Source organism: Pleurodeles waltl, chromosome 9, assembly GCF_031143425.1.
Source record: "Pleurodeles waltl isolate 20211129_DDA chromosome 9, aPleWal1.hap1.20221129, whole genome shotgun sequence".
Taxonomy (NCBI): Eukaryota; Metazoa; Chordata; class Amphibia; order Caudata; family Salamandridae; genus Pleurodeles; species Pleurodeles waltl.
The window spans coordinates 1,181,734,513-1,181,751,211 of record NC_090448.1 but is presented as its reverse complement, the minus strand read 5'-3'; the positions used below and the strand labels follow the sequence as shown (position 1 = coordinate 1,181,751,211).

At 47.5% G+C, this 16,699-nt stretch overlaps 1 protein-coding gene across 7 annotated transcripts in view; it reads left to right on the top strand.

Moving 5' to 3' along the window:
- RALGAPA1 (Ral GTPase activating protein catalytic subunit alpha 1) overlaps positions 1 to 16,699 on the top strand; it is a 623,631-nt gene that overhangs the window by 400,798 nt on the left and 206,134 nt on the right. For all 7 annotated transcript variants that reach the window (XM_069209127.1, XM_069209123.1, XM_069209128.1 and 4 more), the window contains 2 exons: positions 8,987 to 9,058; positions 9,430 to 9,553. In XM_069209127.1, coding sequence (XP_069065228.1) covers positions 8,987 to 9,058; positions 9,430 to 9,553 — 196 coding nt within the window. The remainder of the gene's footprint in view (positions 1 to 8,986; positions 9,059 to 9,429; positions 9,554 to 16,699) is intronic.

The window sequence follows — 16,699 nt, the reverse complement described above, 5'->3', positions numbered from 1 at the left end:
TGCTCACACACACACAAAGCCCTCCATGACACCAGACCAGCCTACCTGAACAGGCGACTCAACTTCCACGTACCCTACAGGGCCCTCTGCTCAGCCCAGCTCTCTTGCCGAAGTACCCTGTGTCAGGAAAACAAAAACAGGGGGACACTCTTTCTCCCACCTCGCAGCCACCACCTGGAACGCCCTTCCACTCCACATCAGACAGACTGCCCCCCCCCCCCCCCCTCAACTTCACGAAGGAGCTAAAGACATAGCTTTTTGAAGAACCACCTCACTGTTGGACGCTACAACACTCACCCACCCCCCACCCTCCATCAGTGTCTTGAGACCCTTGCTGGTGAGTAGTTCTGCTTAATAAATACTGATTGATTTTATCTAACCCTCTAAAGTAGGACTGACCGGTCTGTGCCGGGCAGCCACTAACCAACAAGTTTCTGACCCAATGGGGTGAGAGCCTTTGTGAAAACAAGGAGGAGTGACTACTTCAGCTGGGACCACCCCAAGAATCTCCAGAGTTGAAGTGGACCCCCTCCTTTCAGAATCCCCCGTCTTGCTTTAAAGGAGAGTAACCAATAAGGATAAGAATGTGCCCCCTGCCCCACTGGGAGTGGGCACAGGAAGGGTGTAGCCACCCTTAGGGACAGTAGTTATTGGCTACTGCCCTCTGACCCCTGTAACGCTCCTAAGTCTTGTATTTAGGGGCACCCCTGAACCTTGCTCTTCACATTCCTGGCGACCTCAAGAAGAAGGACAGAAGAGCAAACCCCAGCAGTGAAGATTCCAGATGACAACTGACTTGGCCCCAGTCCTACCAGCCTTCCTGCAGCTTCAAGACTCCTGTTACAAAAAGACGACACATCCTGCAAGACCGGCGATCTCTACAAACCTCCAGAGCAGCCCTGTCCACAAAAGAACCTTCCAAGAAGGACTTCAGAACTGCCCTGGATCCGTGAGCCCTGTCCACTCTGCACCTGACGCCCACGGCCCATGTCGAGGTGGCCCACTGGTCTAGAGGAGGTCCCCAGGCTATTCCGACCTCCAGTCCACCCTGGGTTGAACCCTCCTGGCCAACATGATGACGCCTGCAGCCTGAATCCAGAGGACCCCCCTGACCGCTACCGGATCTGATGAAGATTTCCGACACCCAAAGGTAGCCCTGCACCTGCAACCCCTTGGCCTTGAGGAATCCGACCGGTCCAGCAAACTCCACAGGGCTCCTCTGCTACCTGTCTAGCCTTTGGTTTTCCGCAACCGACTACCTGGCCCCAGCCTGCAGCATCTCTGTGACCCCCAGGGTTCCCTCATTTGAAAAGCATTGGGCACCCAATGCTGTGTTTGCACCCTGCACCCGACCGCCCCTGTGCAGCTGAGGGTGTGTATTTGGTGCTGACCTATGGCCCCCCTGGTGTTTACCTAAACCCCCCAGGTCTGTGCCCTGAAGTTGCAGGTACTTACCTGCAACCTGTTTCTTTCCGAGTGCCCCTAGTCTCCATAGGATTCCATTAAAACCCCAACCCCAACTTTGACCTCTGCACCTTTGACCTCGGCCCTGTGTTGCTAGTGGTGCGTTTTTGGGGTCAACTTGAACCTTGACCTGTGGATATCCTAACCCCCGATGACTGGGATTGTAAATCGTGTACTTACCTGTATACTGTGCTAACCCTTTTCTCCCCTAGGACTGCATTGCTTCCTATGAGAAATTGCACTTTGTCTACTTTTGAAATTGAAAAGTGTTACTTGTAAACTGTTTTATCTTCAAAACCTAAACAAAGTACATTTGATATATAACATTGATACAGACTTACAACTGTACTTACCTGCAACAAAGATCCTTTTGGTTCTAGCAATAAAGTGACAAAGTATATTTTTGCTATATAAAAACATTGGCCTGGAGTTAGTCATTGAGTGCTTGCCTCATTTTTTGACTATGTGTGTACGCCAAATGCTTTGCACTACCCTCTGATAAACCTAACTGCTCGACCACACAACCACAAAAGAGACCTTTAGTATTATCTACTTTAGCCTCTATTAAGCCTCTGGGCATCCACTGGACTCTGTACACCCTATACCTCATTTTGGTATAGTATATAAGTGGTATACTCGCTGTAGACCCCAGAGCCAGCTTCCTACTTTGGATAAGTGGTGGGGTCTATGACTTTGCATTTTCTGGACTACTCAGCCAGCATCTGATCACACAGATAAGTTCTAAAATTGCCTTTAGATTCAGTTGATTTTTGAATTGACAAGTCCTGCTAGGGCTTTGGTTAAGTCCTCTTTAGCATTTCTTTTTAAGTTTTAAAATGTTACCATAGTTGGAGGTAAGTAGCTAGAAGTAGTTTTAGTTCCTAAAAGAAATCCCCAACCTTAGTAACGTAATGAGCAGCTCAAAGGACATGGTTGTGGAACTCAACCTCACCCCTTACCTCCATCTCAAGATGAGAGAGCCTCTCTCTGTGGCCTCAAAAAAGATTAAAAATGGTTCCAACCCTACCAAGATTCAGCTCCAGGAGCTCTTGACAGAATATGAAAAGGAGCCCCCTACTGAGGAGGATAATGCCCTCTCAGATGGGGGAGAAGTTAGGGATCAGGAGGATGACCCCTCCCCCTCCTAACCTAACTAGGGAGAACAGTGCTGACTCCAAGGAGAGTGCTCACATGATCTGGGTCTCCCACAGGGGAGTCTGGTTCCTCTGGGAACACTGTGGGCAACATCAGTGAAGAGGAGGGGGGGGGGGGGTCTCACAAAACCTTGAGCCAGTCCTTGGTTGATTTTGTAGACTACTCAGTAAAAAAAAACTAGATGGTTGGATAACTGGTAGTGAAGTGCATTACTATGATGGGCTTTATAACTGGTTTATGAAAGAACACATTTTAAGTAACTGCTTCAATTAAAAATGGAATCAATATCTGATGGACCTAGGTCCAATTTCTCCCCAATAATTGGGAAAGAAGGCAGACCACTGGGTCAAGACTAGGGTGACCAAGACTTCCACTGGAGGTGACCAAAAGAAAGGGGTCACAAAAGAATCCCCCTAGTACTGTACCAGCTAGCTCTGGTATAGTCTCCAGGTGGGGCTAACAGTGTGCCCAGAGCAAATAAGGTTTCACTCTGAAGCTACTTTAGTTTCTGAGGGTGGGGTAGATGTTGCCACTCTTGCTGTCTGCCCCCTAATATGAACACAGACAGCATATCTTCATTAATGGAACTACAGTAGAAGCCCTAAAGGGATAGAGGTGCCAGTGTCACCATGGTGACAGGAAAACTGGTTTCCCCAGGACAGTACTTAGCTGGACAAACATATACATTTATTTACCAATGCTGATAATGCAACTAAGGTCCATCCCATGGCTATGGTGATCTTATAATGGGGAGGGGTTAGTGGCCTGAAACATGTAGTGGTCTCTTCTGCAATCCCAGTTGAATGTCTGCTAGGGCATGACCTGGAGTCCTCAGCCTGGGCTGAGGTAGAGCTCAAAAAGCCATGCTGGGAATCCCTTAGATGGTATGTGTAAAGACTGGAGCACAAAGCCGAGCCCAGGGTGAAAAAGAAGTGTTGAAGCCTGGAATAATGGCCCGACCTTCCAAGAGAAAGGGCAAGAAGACTGGGGGACCAGCTTCTGTACAGAAAAAACACAAGACTCCTCTTCCCAGGAAGAAATCTTAACATCCTCAGAGAGAACTGAGCCCATGGAACTTGACCCTTACCAGTTAGAGCTCTTGGGCCCTGGGGAATCTAAAACATGTGGAATGAGTGTGGGATGGACTTACATGTTCACCATACCATCCACAAACCAATGGACTTGTTGAGAAGTTCAGCAAAACATTGAAGGACATGATCATGGGACTCCCTGAAAAATTCCTAAGGAATTGGGATGTCCTTTTGCCATGCTTACTTTTCGCCTACAGAGAGGTGCCTTAGAAGGGAGTAGGATTTTCCCCCTTTGAATGTCTGTTTGGCCACCCTGTCAGGGGACCACTAGCACTTGTAAAGGAGGGTTGGGCGAAACCTCTCCACAAACTTAAGCAAGATGTGGTGAACTATGTACTAGGCCTCCGCTCTAGGATGGCAGAGTACATGGAAAAAAGCATCCAAAAACCTTGAGACCAGCCAATAGCTCCAGAAGCTATGATATGATCAAAAGGCTGCACTGATGGAGATTAAACCTGGGCAGAAGCTGTGGGTTCTGGAACCTGTGGCTCCTAGGGCACTTCAGGACAAGGCGAGTGGCCCCTACCCTGTCCTAGAAAAGAAAAGTGAGGTCACCTACTTGGTAGATCTGGGCACTAGCAGAACACCCAAAAGGGTGATCCATGTGAACCGCCTCAAGCTTTTCTGTGACTGGGCTGATGTAACCATGCTGATGGTTACTGATGAGAATCAGGAAGCAGAGAGTGAACCTCTCCCTGACCTCCTACCTCACAACCCTAAAGATGGCTCAGTAGATGGAGTTGTCTACTCAGACACCTTCTCTGCCCAACAGCAGGCTGACTGCAGGCAAGTCTTTCAGCAGTATGCAGATCTCTTTTCCTTAACCCCTGGACAGACACACCTGTGTACCCATGATGTGGACACGGGAGACAGTTTCCTGTCAAATCCAATATCCATCGGCAGTTTGACCAAGTTAAGGAGAGCATCAAAGTTGAAGTCAACAAGATGCTGGATTTAGGGGATATTGAACCCTGTGGAAGCCCCTGGGCTAGCCCAGTGGCTTTAGTCTCCAAGCCTCATCCCCAGGGTGGAAAGAAAGAAATAAGGTTTTGTGTGGACTACAGAGGTCTCAGCTCTGTCACTAAGACAGATTCTCACCCCATCCCCAGGGTTGATGAGCTGATAGACAGATTAGGTGCAGCAAGGTTTCTCAATAGCTTTGATCTGACCGCAGGATACTCACAAATTCGCGTGGCACCAGGAGCAAAAGAAAATACTGCATTGTGTACACTTGATGGGCATTATCAGTTCACTGCTATGCCCTTTGGTTTAAAGAATGTCCCTGCCACCTTCCAAAGGTTGGTGAATCAAGTCCTTGCTGGCTTGGAGTCCTTCAGTGCATCATATCTAGATGACATTGCTGTCTTTAGCTCCTCCTGGCATGATCACCTAGTCCTGGGGAAGGTTTTGCAGGCCCTGCAATCTGCAGGCCTCACTATCAAGGCTTCCAAATGTCACATAGGGCAGGGCACTGTTGTATACTTGGGCCATCTTGTAGGTGGATGCCAAGTGCAACCCTTGCAGCCCAAGATCCAGACTATTCTGGACTGGGAAGCTCCTACCACCCAGACTCGAGTCAAGGCATTCCTTGGGTATTACAGGAGAGTTGTGAAGGGGTATGGACCCATTGTGACCCCCCTCACAGAACTGACCGCTAAGAAGATGCACAAGAAAGTAAACTGGCCAGTTGGTTGTCAAAAGGCCTTTGACACCCTGAAAGAGGCAATGTGCTCATCACCAGTTCTCAAAGCTCCAGACTACTCTAAGCAGTTAATTGTGCAGTACCTCTGACCATGGGATAGGAGTAGTCCTGTCCCAAACCAACAATGATGGCCATGACCAGCCTGTTGCTTTTATTAGCAGGAGGTCACTCCCCAGGAAACAGCTTTTGAGTGCCATTGAGAGGGAGGTCTTTGCTGTGGATTGGTCCCTGAAGAAGATGAGACCATACTAGTTTGGTGCTCAATTGTTCAAACTGACCACAGAACTCTCAGATGGATGATGCAAATGAAAGGTGAGAACCCTAAACTTTTGAGGTGGTTCATCTCCGTATAGGGAATAGACTTTACAGTGGAACATAGACCTGGGACTGCCCATGCCAGTGCAGATAGTTTCCAGATTTTCCAGAGTGATGTTGAGGGCCACTGCCAAGTGTTGCAGTTCCCGCAGGGAAGCACCTCCACCCAGAGCAGCCTTTGTTTCTGACCCCAGAGAGCAGAAAGATGCTCACCCGTGGGCTCAGAAACTTGTCTGTTAGTGGCAGGCTGGCACAGACCGGTCAGCCCAACACTAGAGGGTTGGATAAAATACAGAGGACGTCTCTAAGATGCCCTGTCTCTGCATTTTACAATAGATCTAACACTGGCATCAGTGTGGGTTTATTGTGCTGAGAAGTTGGATATCAAACTTCCCAGTCTTCAGTGAAGCCATCATAGAGCTCTCGAGTTCGTAATGACAAACTCCCAGCCCATGTACTTAATATGTCAACACTGCACTTACAATGTCTACGAATGAACTTAGACACTGTAGGGGCATAGTGCGCATGCAGCTATGCCCTCACCTGTGGTATAGTGCACCCTGCCTTAGGGCTGTAAGGCCTGCTAGAGGGGTGACTTATATATGCCACAGGCAGTGTTTTGTGGGCATTGCACCCAGAGAGGAATGCCATGTCGACTTTACCTTCACCCCCACCCGCCAGCGCCCATAAACCCTAATGGCAGTGTTCATGTGTTTGATGAGGGGACCCTTAGGGTGGCACAATACATGCTGCAGCCCTTAGGGACCCTCCCTGGCCACAGGGCCCTTGGTACCAGGGGTACCACTTACAAGGGACTTAGCTGTGTGCCAGGGGTGTACAAATTGTGGAAACAATGGTACATTTTAGGGAAAGAACACTGGTGCTGGGACCTGGTTAGTAGGATCCCAGCACACAGTCAAGTCGGCATCAATATCAAGCAAAAATTGTAGTGGGAAGGGGGTGGTAGCCAGGCTAAAAGGTGCACTTTCCTATACAACCCTCTTCCAAACAAAAGAGGATGAGACTAACCTTTCCCAAAAGAGTTGAACTTACAAGGGATTAGATTCCTGTTGCCACTCAAACACAGGCAAATTCTCAAACAGGCAAATTCAGGGAAAGTGCTCAGCTTTGGAAGGGTTAAACTCTCTATTTTCACTCCAGTCAAACCAAATTGTTGGACTCTGAAGGGATTGCATTCACTATTCCTACTCCAAAGTAAGCAAAAGCATGGAACATGTTGAACTTTGGAGGAGTTGGATATACTATTCCCATCAATAAACTTTTTAGATTTTTTTTTAAATATGTAAAAGAAAATATTGAAAATAAAAATGTATGCATTATTGATAAATAAGATAAAATGTAATAGAAACATAATGTAAAATTAACATATATACAACATATGCATATTTTGAATAATTATCTCCTTACTACCAAAAAAAAGCCAAAAAGCAAACTCATTAATAATATTAAAGTTGCCATTAATTTAAACAAATAAAATGAAAACAAATAAATATACAAAAAAAGTCAAGATATTATTTATAAATACACTGATCAACTAATTAGCAATTAAAAAATAAAATAATCATAACTGCCTACAAAATATTTTAACATAACAAATTAATTGTAATTAAAAACATTTATATTTTACAAATCTTCCCACCCTAATTCGCTGCAAATTCCACAACCCAGTACTTAAAGAAAAAATACAAATTAAACTTTAGAATATTTAAATTATGCATTAGAAATCACAAACTATCCTAAAATAATTAAAATACCAATCAGTTAATTTACATAATTACTTATGAATTCATTATAAAACATACAAATTCATTTAAAAATAAGATATTTTAAATAACTCAACAGCCTGCTATGGATTGAAAATGACGAATTAAATGTAATAAAATAAAAATGACAAACAGTACTAAAGATGATTATCACAATACTAATACCAAAAATAAGAATGAATTAAATCAATAAAAAACCATATTTAATATAGCTATTTAAAAAAATATTATATACCTAATAAAAAGATGGTCTTACTTTCTACATTCGTCAATCTTTTTGACTTGACAATATTTTCTACGCAATATTTTTGTACCACAATATTTTTTCCATGATACTTTGGTCATTCACCAATTGATTTATCTTTATCTCGCCAGATGGAGAGCATCCAAAGAAGCGAGTTAGTTAACTGCTCGATCATACAGATTGGAACCAGTAAATGTCAGATTGATGTTCTAGTATAGGGTTTGAATGCCACATCCCTCTTCTGAAGTTGTCCACGTGTAGAGAAAATGACTCAACTCACCCGTCATAGCTATTACACATACCGATGGGTTGCAAATTAATGTTTTTCTTATTCCGCACTCTTAGCTCTCATTTTCATTGGATGCCATTTTCCTAATTAAGGGATACTTGATTATGTCTCCCTCGACCATGATACATTTTCATCATGTCTTCCAGACCCTGCCCAAGATGTCTAAATGGTTTTCTAGGGCAGTGGTTCCCAACCTTTTGACTTTTGTGGACCCCCACTTTATCATTACTTGAACCCAGGGACCCCCACAGAATCATTATTGGAATCTGGGGACCCCCCTACTGAGTCACTAGTGGAGCTGGGGACCTAATCTGTTAATATTATTTCCTTTTCTAAGCAGTCGCGGACCCCCTGATGGAGCTCTGCGGACCCCCAGGGGTCCCCGGACCACAGGTTGGGAACCACTGTTCTAGGGGATTGGAGACACATGATTTTGAATTCCCTCTTTTAGAGGGGAATTGAGAAAATAATCTTAGTTGTCTAAGCAAACAATTGAAGCTAAAATTGATGCCATCACCAAAATACTCTTATTTTATGGTTCTGATGGAAATATTCAAACAAACTCAATTTATCTGTGTTTTTATGGCTATTTAGATTGCCCAGTCTCTAAAAACTTTGTGGAAATTTCTGTTCTCCCTGACTTATGATTCAAGGTGCAGTAAAACGTGCAAGGTTACTAAATAGAAGTGAGCTCTATTCCATTGCAGTCTGGAGTATTTGTATGCCAAATTATGGTGTTTCCTGTCCTAAAGTGTAATAGTTATTTGATGCACATTTGTGTGGTCTTTCTTCTCATGTGTATTCTGTAAATGTTGGCTTTGTTCCTTTTTAAAGTGGGAGAATTCGATTCCCTGTGAGGGTTTCTAGCCCCCTTCAGTCTGAATATGCCTCCTAGGCCCTCTGCTGTCTTACTACCAGGACTTTTGAATCTTTCTCTTCTAGGAGGAGTTTTCACCTCCTAAAGAAGAACGAGAAGCTGCTCCGGGAGCTGAGGAACCTCGATTCCAGGCAGTGGTGAGAGCTATTGGTTGTTATACTGAGCTGTGAAGAATGGAATTGGTACCTGTCCATAAAACGTATTCACACATTGACATGTATGATATATCTGTGCATCAGTGAACCCTTTAAAGGGCATCAGTGTTCCAGGCTGTGTAGTGAATTGGCATGCAAGTACCTTTGTGGTGCCAGCTCTCCTAAAGCCTTTGTTAGACACAGTTGCTGTCTGTTAGCCTGGGCCCAGGCCATCTTAGCGCTATATTACTAGTCATTAAGCACTAACTGCGAGCAGAGTAATATCAGATTCTCATGCCTTCACTGCGGTGGAGTAGTGTCCGAGCTAGCCATCCATGCTCTTGGCGCTTTAATGATGCTTGTCTGTTTTACAGCAGGGAGACGCATAAAATTGCAGTGTTCTATGTGGGTCCAGGACAAGAAGACAAGCTGTCCATCCTTTCAAACACTGCTGGCAGTAAGGCCTATGAGGACTTTGTGGCCGGCCTTGGCTGGGAGGTGAGTGAATAATCCATTGCCAAGTGCAAGTGGCATTTATGCTGAACGTGTGAGATGTGCCGCCCTGTCATTAGTGAGTGACGTGTATGTGGGTGCCGTGTTGTGCCACCCTGCTAATAGGGGCTGATGTATGTAGGTGCAGAGTCCTGACACCCTGCCAATAGGGGCCGATGTATGTATGTAGGTGCTTGTCGTGCCACCCTGCCAATAGGGGCTGATGTATGTCGGTGCAATGTCGTGCCACCCTGCCAGTATATGTAGGTGCAGTGTCGTGCCATCCTGGCGATAGGGGCTGATGTATGTAGGTGCAATGTTGTGCCACCCTGTCAATAGGGACCAATATATGTAGGTGCAGTGCCGTGCCACCCTGCTAATAGCGGCTGATGTATGTAGGTGCAGCATCACGTGCTCTGCCATTAAGGCAGATGTATGTAGGTACAGTGTCGTGCCACCCGGCCAGTAAATTCCGATGTATGTAGGGGCAGTGTTGTGCCACCCTGCCAATAGGGGCCGATGTATGTAGGTGCAGTGTCATGTGCCCTGTCATTAGGGGAAGATGTATGGAGGTGCAGTGCCATGCTGCCTGTCATTAGATACAGATGTATGGAGGTGCAGTGTCATGTGCTCTGTCATTAGGGGCAGATGTATGTAGGTGCAGTGTTGTGCCCTGTCATTAGAGGCAGATGTATGGAGGTGCAGTGCCCTGTCATTAGAGGCAGATGTATGGAGGTGCAGGGTCATGTGCCCTGGCATTAGAGGCAGATGTATGGAGGTGCAGTGTCATGTGTCCTATCATTAGAGGCGATGTACGTAGGTACAGTGTCATGCTCCCTGTCATTAGATACAGATGTATGGAGGTGCAGTGTCATGTGTCCTGTCAGAGACAGATGTACGTAGGTGCAGTGTCATGCTCCCTGTCATTAGATACAGATGTATGGAGGTGCAGTGTCATGTGTCCTTTCAGAGGCAGATGTACGTAGGTGCAGTGTCATGTTCCCTGTCATTAGATACAGATGTATGGAGGTGCAGTGTCATGCTCCCTGTCATTAGATACAGATGTATGGAGGTGCAGTGTCATGCTCCCGGTCATTAGATACAAATGTATGTAGGTGCAGTGTCGTGCCCTGTCATTAGGGGCAGATGTATGTAGGTGCAGTGTCATGTGCCCTGTCATTAGGGGCAGATGTATGGAGGTGCAGTGCCATGTGCCCTGTCATTAGATACAGATGTATGGAGGTGCAGTGCCATGTGCCCTGTCATCAGGGGCAGATGTATGTAGGTGCAGTGTCATGTGCTCTGCCATTAAGGCAGATGTATGTAGGTACAGTGTCGTGCCACCCGGCCAGCAAATTCCGATGTATGTAGGGGCAGTGTTGTGCCACCCTGCCAATAGGGGCCGATGTATGTAGGTGCAGTGTCATGTGCCCTGTCATTAGGGGAAGATGTATGGAGGTGCAGTGCCATGCTGCCTGTCATTAGATACAGATGTATGGAGGTGCAGTGTCATGTGCTCTGTCATTAGGGGCAGATGTATGTAGGTGCAGTGTTGTGCCCTGTCATTAGAGGCAGATGTATGGAGGTGCAGGGTCATGTGCCCTGGCATTAGAGGCAGATGTATGGAGGTGCAGTGTCATGTGTCCTATCATTAGAGGCGATGTACGTAGGTGCAGTGTCATGCTCCCTGTCATTAGATACAGATGTATGGAGGTGCAGTGTCATGTGTCCTGTCAGAGGCAGATGTACGTAGGTGCAGTGTCATGCTCCCTGTCATTAGATACAGATGTATGGAGGTGCAGTGTCATGTGTCCTGTCAGAGGCAGATGTACGTAGGTGCAGTGTCATGCTCCCTGTCATTAGATACAGATGTATGTAGGTGCAGTGTCGTGCCCTGTCATTAGGGGAAGATGTATGGAGGTGCAGTGCCATGCTGCCTGTCATTAGATACAGATGTATGGAGGTGCAGTGTCATGTGCTCTGTCATTAGGGGCAGATGTATGTAGGTGCAGTGTTGTGCCCTGTCATTAGAGGCAGATGTATGGAGGTGCAGGGTCATGTGCCCTGGCATTAGAGGCAGATGTATGGAGGTGCAGTGTCATGTGTCCTATCATTAGAGGCGATGTACGTAGGTGCAGTGTCATGCTCCCTGTCATTAGATACAGATGTATGGAGGTGCAGTGTCATGTGCCCTGTCATTAGATACAGATGTATGGAGGTGCAGTGCCCTGTCATTAGAAGCAGGTGTATTGAGGTGCAGTGCCATGTGCCCTGTCATTAGAAGCAGATGTACGTAGGTGCAGTGTCATGTGCCCTGTTATTAGGGGCAGATGTATGGAGGTGCAGTGTCATGCGCCCTGTTAATAGAGGCAGATGTACGTAGGTGCAGTGTCATGTGCCCTGTCATTAGATACAGATGTATGGAGGTGCAGTGTCATGTGCCCTGTCATTAGGGGCAGATGTTTGGAGGTGCAGTGTCATGGGCCCTGTCATTAGAAGCAGATGTATGGAGGTGCAGTGTCATGTGTCCTGTCAGAGGCAGATGTACGTAGGTGCAGTGTCATGCTCCCTGTCATTAGATACAGATGTATGGAGGTGCAGTGTCATGTGTCCTGTCAGAGGCAGATGTACGTAGGTGCAGTGTCATGCTCCCTGTCATTAGATACAGATGTATGGAGGTGCAGTGTCATGCTCCCTGTCATTAGATACAGATGTATGGAGGTGCAGTGTCATGCTCCCTGTCATTAGATACAAATGTATGTAGGTGCAGTGTCATGTGCCCTGTCATTAGGGGCAGATGTATGTAGGTGCAGTGTCATGTGCCCTGTCATTAGGGGCAGATGTATGGAGGTGCAGTGCCATGTGCCTGTCATTAGGGGCAGATGTATGTAGGTGCAGTGTCATGTGCCCTGTCATTAGAGGCAGATGTATGGAGGTGCAGTGCCATGTTCCCTGTCATTAGAGGCAGATGTATGGAGGTGCAGTGCCATGTGCCCTGTCATTAGAGGCAGACGTATGGAGGTGCAGTGCCATGTGCCCTGTCATTAGGGGTGGATGTATGGAGGTGCAGGGTCATGCGCCCTGTCATTAGGGGCAGATGTATGTAGGTGCAGTGCCCTGTCATTATAGGGAGATGTATGGAGGTGCAGTGTCATGTGCCCTGTCATTAGGGGCAGATGTATGTAGGTGCAGTGTCATGTGCCCTGTCATTAGATACAGATGTATGGAGGTGCAGTGCCCTGTCATTAGAAGCAGGTGTATTGAGGTGCAGTGCCATGTGCCCTGTCATTAGAAGCAGATGTACGTAGGTGCAGTGTCATGTGCCCTGTTATTAGGGGCAGATGTATGGAGGTGCAGTGTCATGCGCCCTGTTAATAGAGGCAGATGTACGTAGGTGCAGTGTCATGTGCCCTGTCATTAGGGGCAGATGTTTGGAGGTGCAGTGTCATGGGCCCTGTCATTAGAAGCAGATGTATGGAAGTGCAGTGCCATGTGCCCTGTCATTAGAGGCAGATGTATGGAGGTGCAGTGTCATGTGCCCTGTCATTAGAGGCAGATGTATGGAGGGTCAGTGTCCTGTGCCCTATCATTAGCTACAGGTGTATGGAGGTGTATTGTCATGTGCCCTGTCATTAGATACAGATGTATGGAGGTGCAGTGTCATGTGCCCTGTCATTAGGGGCAGATGTATGTAGGTGCAGTGCCATGTGCCCTGTCATTAGAGGCAGATGTATGGAGGTGCAGTGCCATGTGCCCTGTCATTAGAGGCAGATGTATGGAGGTGCAGTGCCATGTGCCCTGTCATTAGGGGTGGATGTATGGAGGTGCAGGGTCATGCGCCCTGTCATTAGGGGCAGATGTATGTAGGTGCAGTGCCATGTGCCCTGTCATTATAGGGAGATGTATGGAGGTGCAGTGTCATGTGCCCGGTCATTAGATACAGATGTATGGAGGTGCAGTGCCCTGTCATTAGAAGCAGGTGTATTGAGGTGCAGTGCCATGGCCCTGCCATTAGGGGCAGATGTACGTAGGGGCAGTGTCATGTGCCCTGTCATTAGATACAGATGTATGGAGGTGCAGTGCCCTGTCATTAGAAGCAGGTGTATTGAGGTGCAGTGCCATGTGCCCTGTCATTAGAAGCAGATGTACGTAGGTGCAGTGTCATGTGCCCTGTTATTAGGGGCAGATGTATGGAGGTGCAGTGTCATGCGCCCTGTTAATAGAGGCAGATGTACGTAGGTGCAGTGTCATGTGCCCTGTCATTAGATACAGATGTATGGATGTGCAGTGTCATGTGCCCTGTCATTAGGGGCAGATGTTTGGAGGTGCAGTGTCATGGGCCCTGTCATTAGAAGCAGATGTATGGAGGTGCAGTGCCATGTGCCCTGTCATTAGAGGCAGATGTATGGAGGTGCAGTGTCATGTGCCCTGTCATTAGAGGCAGATGTATGGAGGGTCAGTGTCCTGTGCCCTATCATTAGATACAGGTGTATGGAGGTGTATTGTCATGTGCCCTGTCATTAGATACAGATGTATGGAGGTGCAGTATCATGTGCCCTGTCATTAGGGGCAGATGTATGTAGGTGCAGTGTCATGTGCCCTGTCATTAGGGGCAGATGTATGTAGGTGCAGTGTCATGTGCCCTGTCATTAGAGGCAGATGTATGTAGGTGCAGTGTCATGTGCCCTGTCATTAGAGGCAGATGTATGGAGGTGCAGTGCCATGTTCCCTGTCATTAGAGGCAGATGTATGGAGGTGCAGTGCCATGTGCCCTGTCATTAGGGGCAGATGTATGTAGGTGCAGTGTCATGTGCTCTGCCATGAAGGCAGATGTATGTAGGTACAGTGTCGTGCCACCCGGCCAGTAAATTCCGATGTATGTAGGGGCAGTGTTGTGCCACCCTGCCAATAGGGGCCGATGTATGTAGGTGCAGTGTCATGTGCCCTGTCATTAGGGGAAGATGTATGGAGGTGCAGTGCCATGCTGCCTGTCATTAGATACAGATGTATGGAGGTGCAGTGTCATGTGCTCTGTCATTAGGGGCAGATGTATGTAGGTGCAGTGTTGTGCCCTGTCATTAGAGGCAGATGTATGGAGGTGCAGGGTCATGTGCCCTGGCATTAGAGGCAGATGTATGGAGGTGCAGTGTCATGTGTCCTATCATTAGAGGCGATGTACGTAGGTGAAGTGTCATGCTCCCTGTCATTAGATACAGATGTATGGAGGTGCAGTGTCATGTGTCCTGTCAGAGGCAGATGTACGTAGGTGCAGTGTCATGCTCCCTGTCATTAGATACAGATGTATGGAGGTGCAGTGTCATGCTCCCTGTCATTAGATACAGATGTATGGAGGTGCAGTGTCATGCTCCCTGTCATTAGATACAAATGTATGTAGGTGTAGTGTCATGTGCCCTGTTATTAGGGGCAGATGTATGTAGGTGCAGTGTCATGTGCCATGTCATTAGGGGCAGATGTATGGAGGTGCAGTGCCATGTGCCCTGTCATTAGATACAGATGTATGGAGGTGCAGTGCCATGTGCCCTGTCATTAGGGGCAGATGTATGTAGGTGCAGTGTCATGTGCCCTGTCATTAGAGGCAGATGTATGTAGGTGCAGTGTCATGTGCCCTGTCATTAGAGGCAGATGTATGGAGGTGCAGTGCCATGTGCCCTGTCATTAGAGGCAGATGTATGGAGGTGCAGTGCCATGTGCCCTGTCATTAGAGGCAGACGTATGGAGGTGCAGTGCCATGTGCCCTGTCATTAGGGGTGGATGTATGGAGGTGCAGGGTCATGCGCCCTGTCATTAGGGGCAGATGTATGTAGGTGCAGTGCCATGTGCCCTGTCATTATAGGGAGATGTATGGAGGTGCAGTGTCATGTGCCCTGTCATTAGATACAGATGTATGGAGGTGCAGTGCCATGGCCCTGTCATTAGGGGCAGATGTACGTAGGGGCAGTGTCATGTGCCCTGTCATTAGATACAGATGTATGGAGGTGCAGTGCCCTGTCATTAGAAGCAGGTGTATTGAGGTGCAGTGCCATGTGCCCTGTCATTAGAAGCAGATGTACGTAGGTGCAGTGTCATGTGCCCTGTTATTAGGGGCAGATGTATGGAGGTGCAGTGTCATGCGCCCTGTTAATAGAGGCAGATGTACGTAGGTGCAGTGTCATGTGCCCTGTCATTAGATACAGATGTATGGAGGTGCAGTGTCATGTGCCCTGTCATTAGGGGCAGATGTTTGGAGGTGCAGTGTCATAGGCCCTGTCATTAGAAGCAGATGTATGGAGGTGCAGTGCCATGTGCCCTGTCATTAGAGGCAGATGTATGGAGGTGCAGTGTCATGTGCCCTGTCATTAGAGGCAGATGTATGGAGGGTCAGTGTCCTGTGCCCTATCATTAGATACAGGTGTATGGAGGTGTATTGTCATGTGCCCTGTCATTAGATACAGATGTATGGAGGTGCAGTGTCATGTGCCCTGTCATTAGAGGCAGATGTATGAAGGGTCAGTGTTGTGTGCCCTGTCATTAGAAGCAGATGTATGGAGGTGCAGTGTCCTGTGCCCTGTCAATAGAGGCAGATGTAGGTAGGTGCAGTGTCATGTGCCCTGTCATTAGAGGCAGATGTATGGAGGTGCAGTGGCATGTGCCCTGTTAACAGAGGGAGATGTATGGAGGTGCAGTGTCATGTGTCCTGTCGTTTGATACAGATGTATGGAGGTGCAGTGTCATGCGCCCTGTCATTAGGGGTGGATGTATGGAGGTGCAGTGGCATGTGCCCTGTTAACAGAGGGAAATGTATGGAGGTGCAGTGTCATGTGTCCTGTCGTTTGATACAGATGTATGGAGGTGCAGTGTCATGCTGCCTGTCATTAGATACAGATGTATGGAGGTGCAATGCCATGTGCCCTGTCATTAAGGACAGATGTATGGAGGTGCAGGGTCATGTGCCCTGTCATTAGGGGTGGATGTATGGAGGTGCAGTGTCATGTGTCCTGTCATTAGGGCCGGATGTATGGAGGTGCAGTGTCATGCTGCCTGTCATTAGATACAGATGTATGGAGGTGCAGTGTATGGAGGTGCAGTGCTATGTGCCCTGTCATTAGATACAGATGTATGGAGGTGCAGTGTTGTGCCCTGTCATTAGAGGAT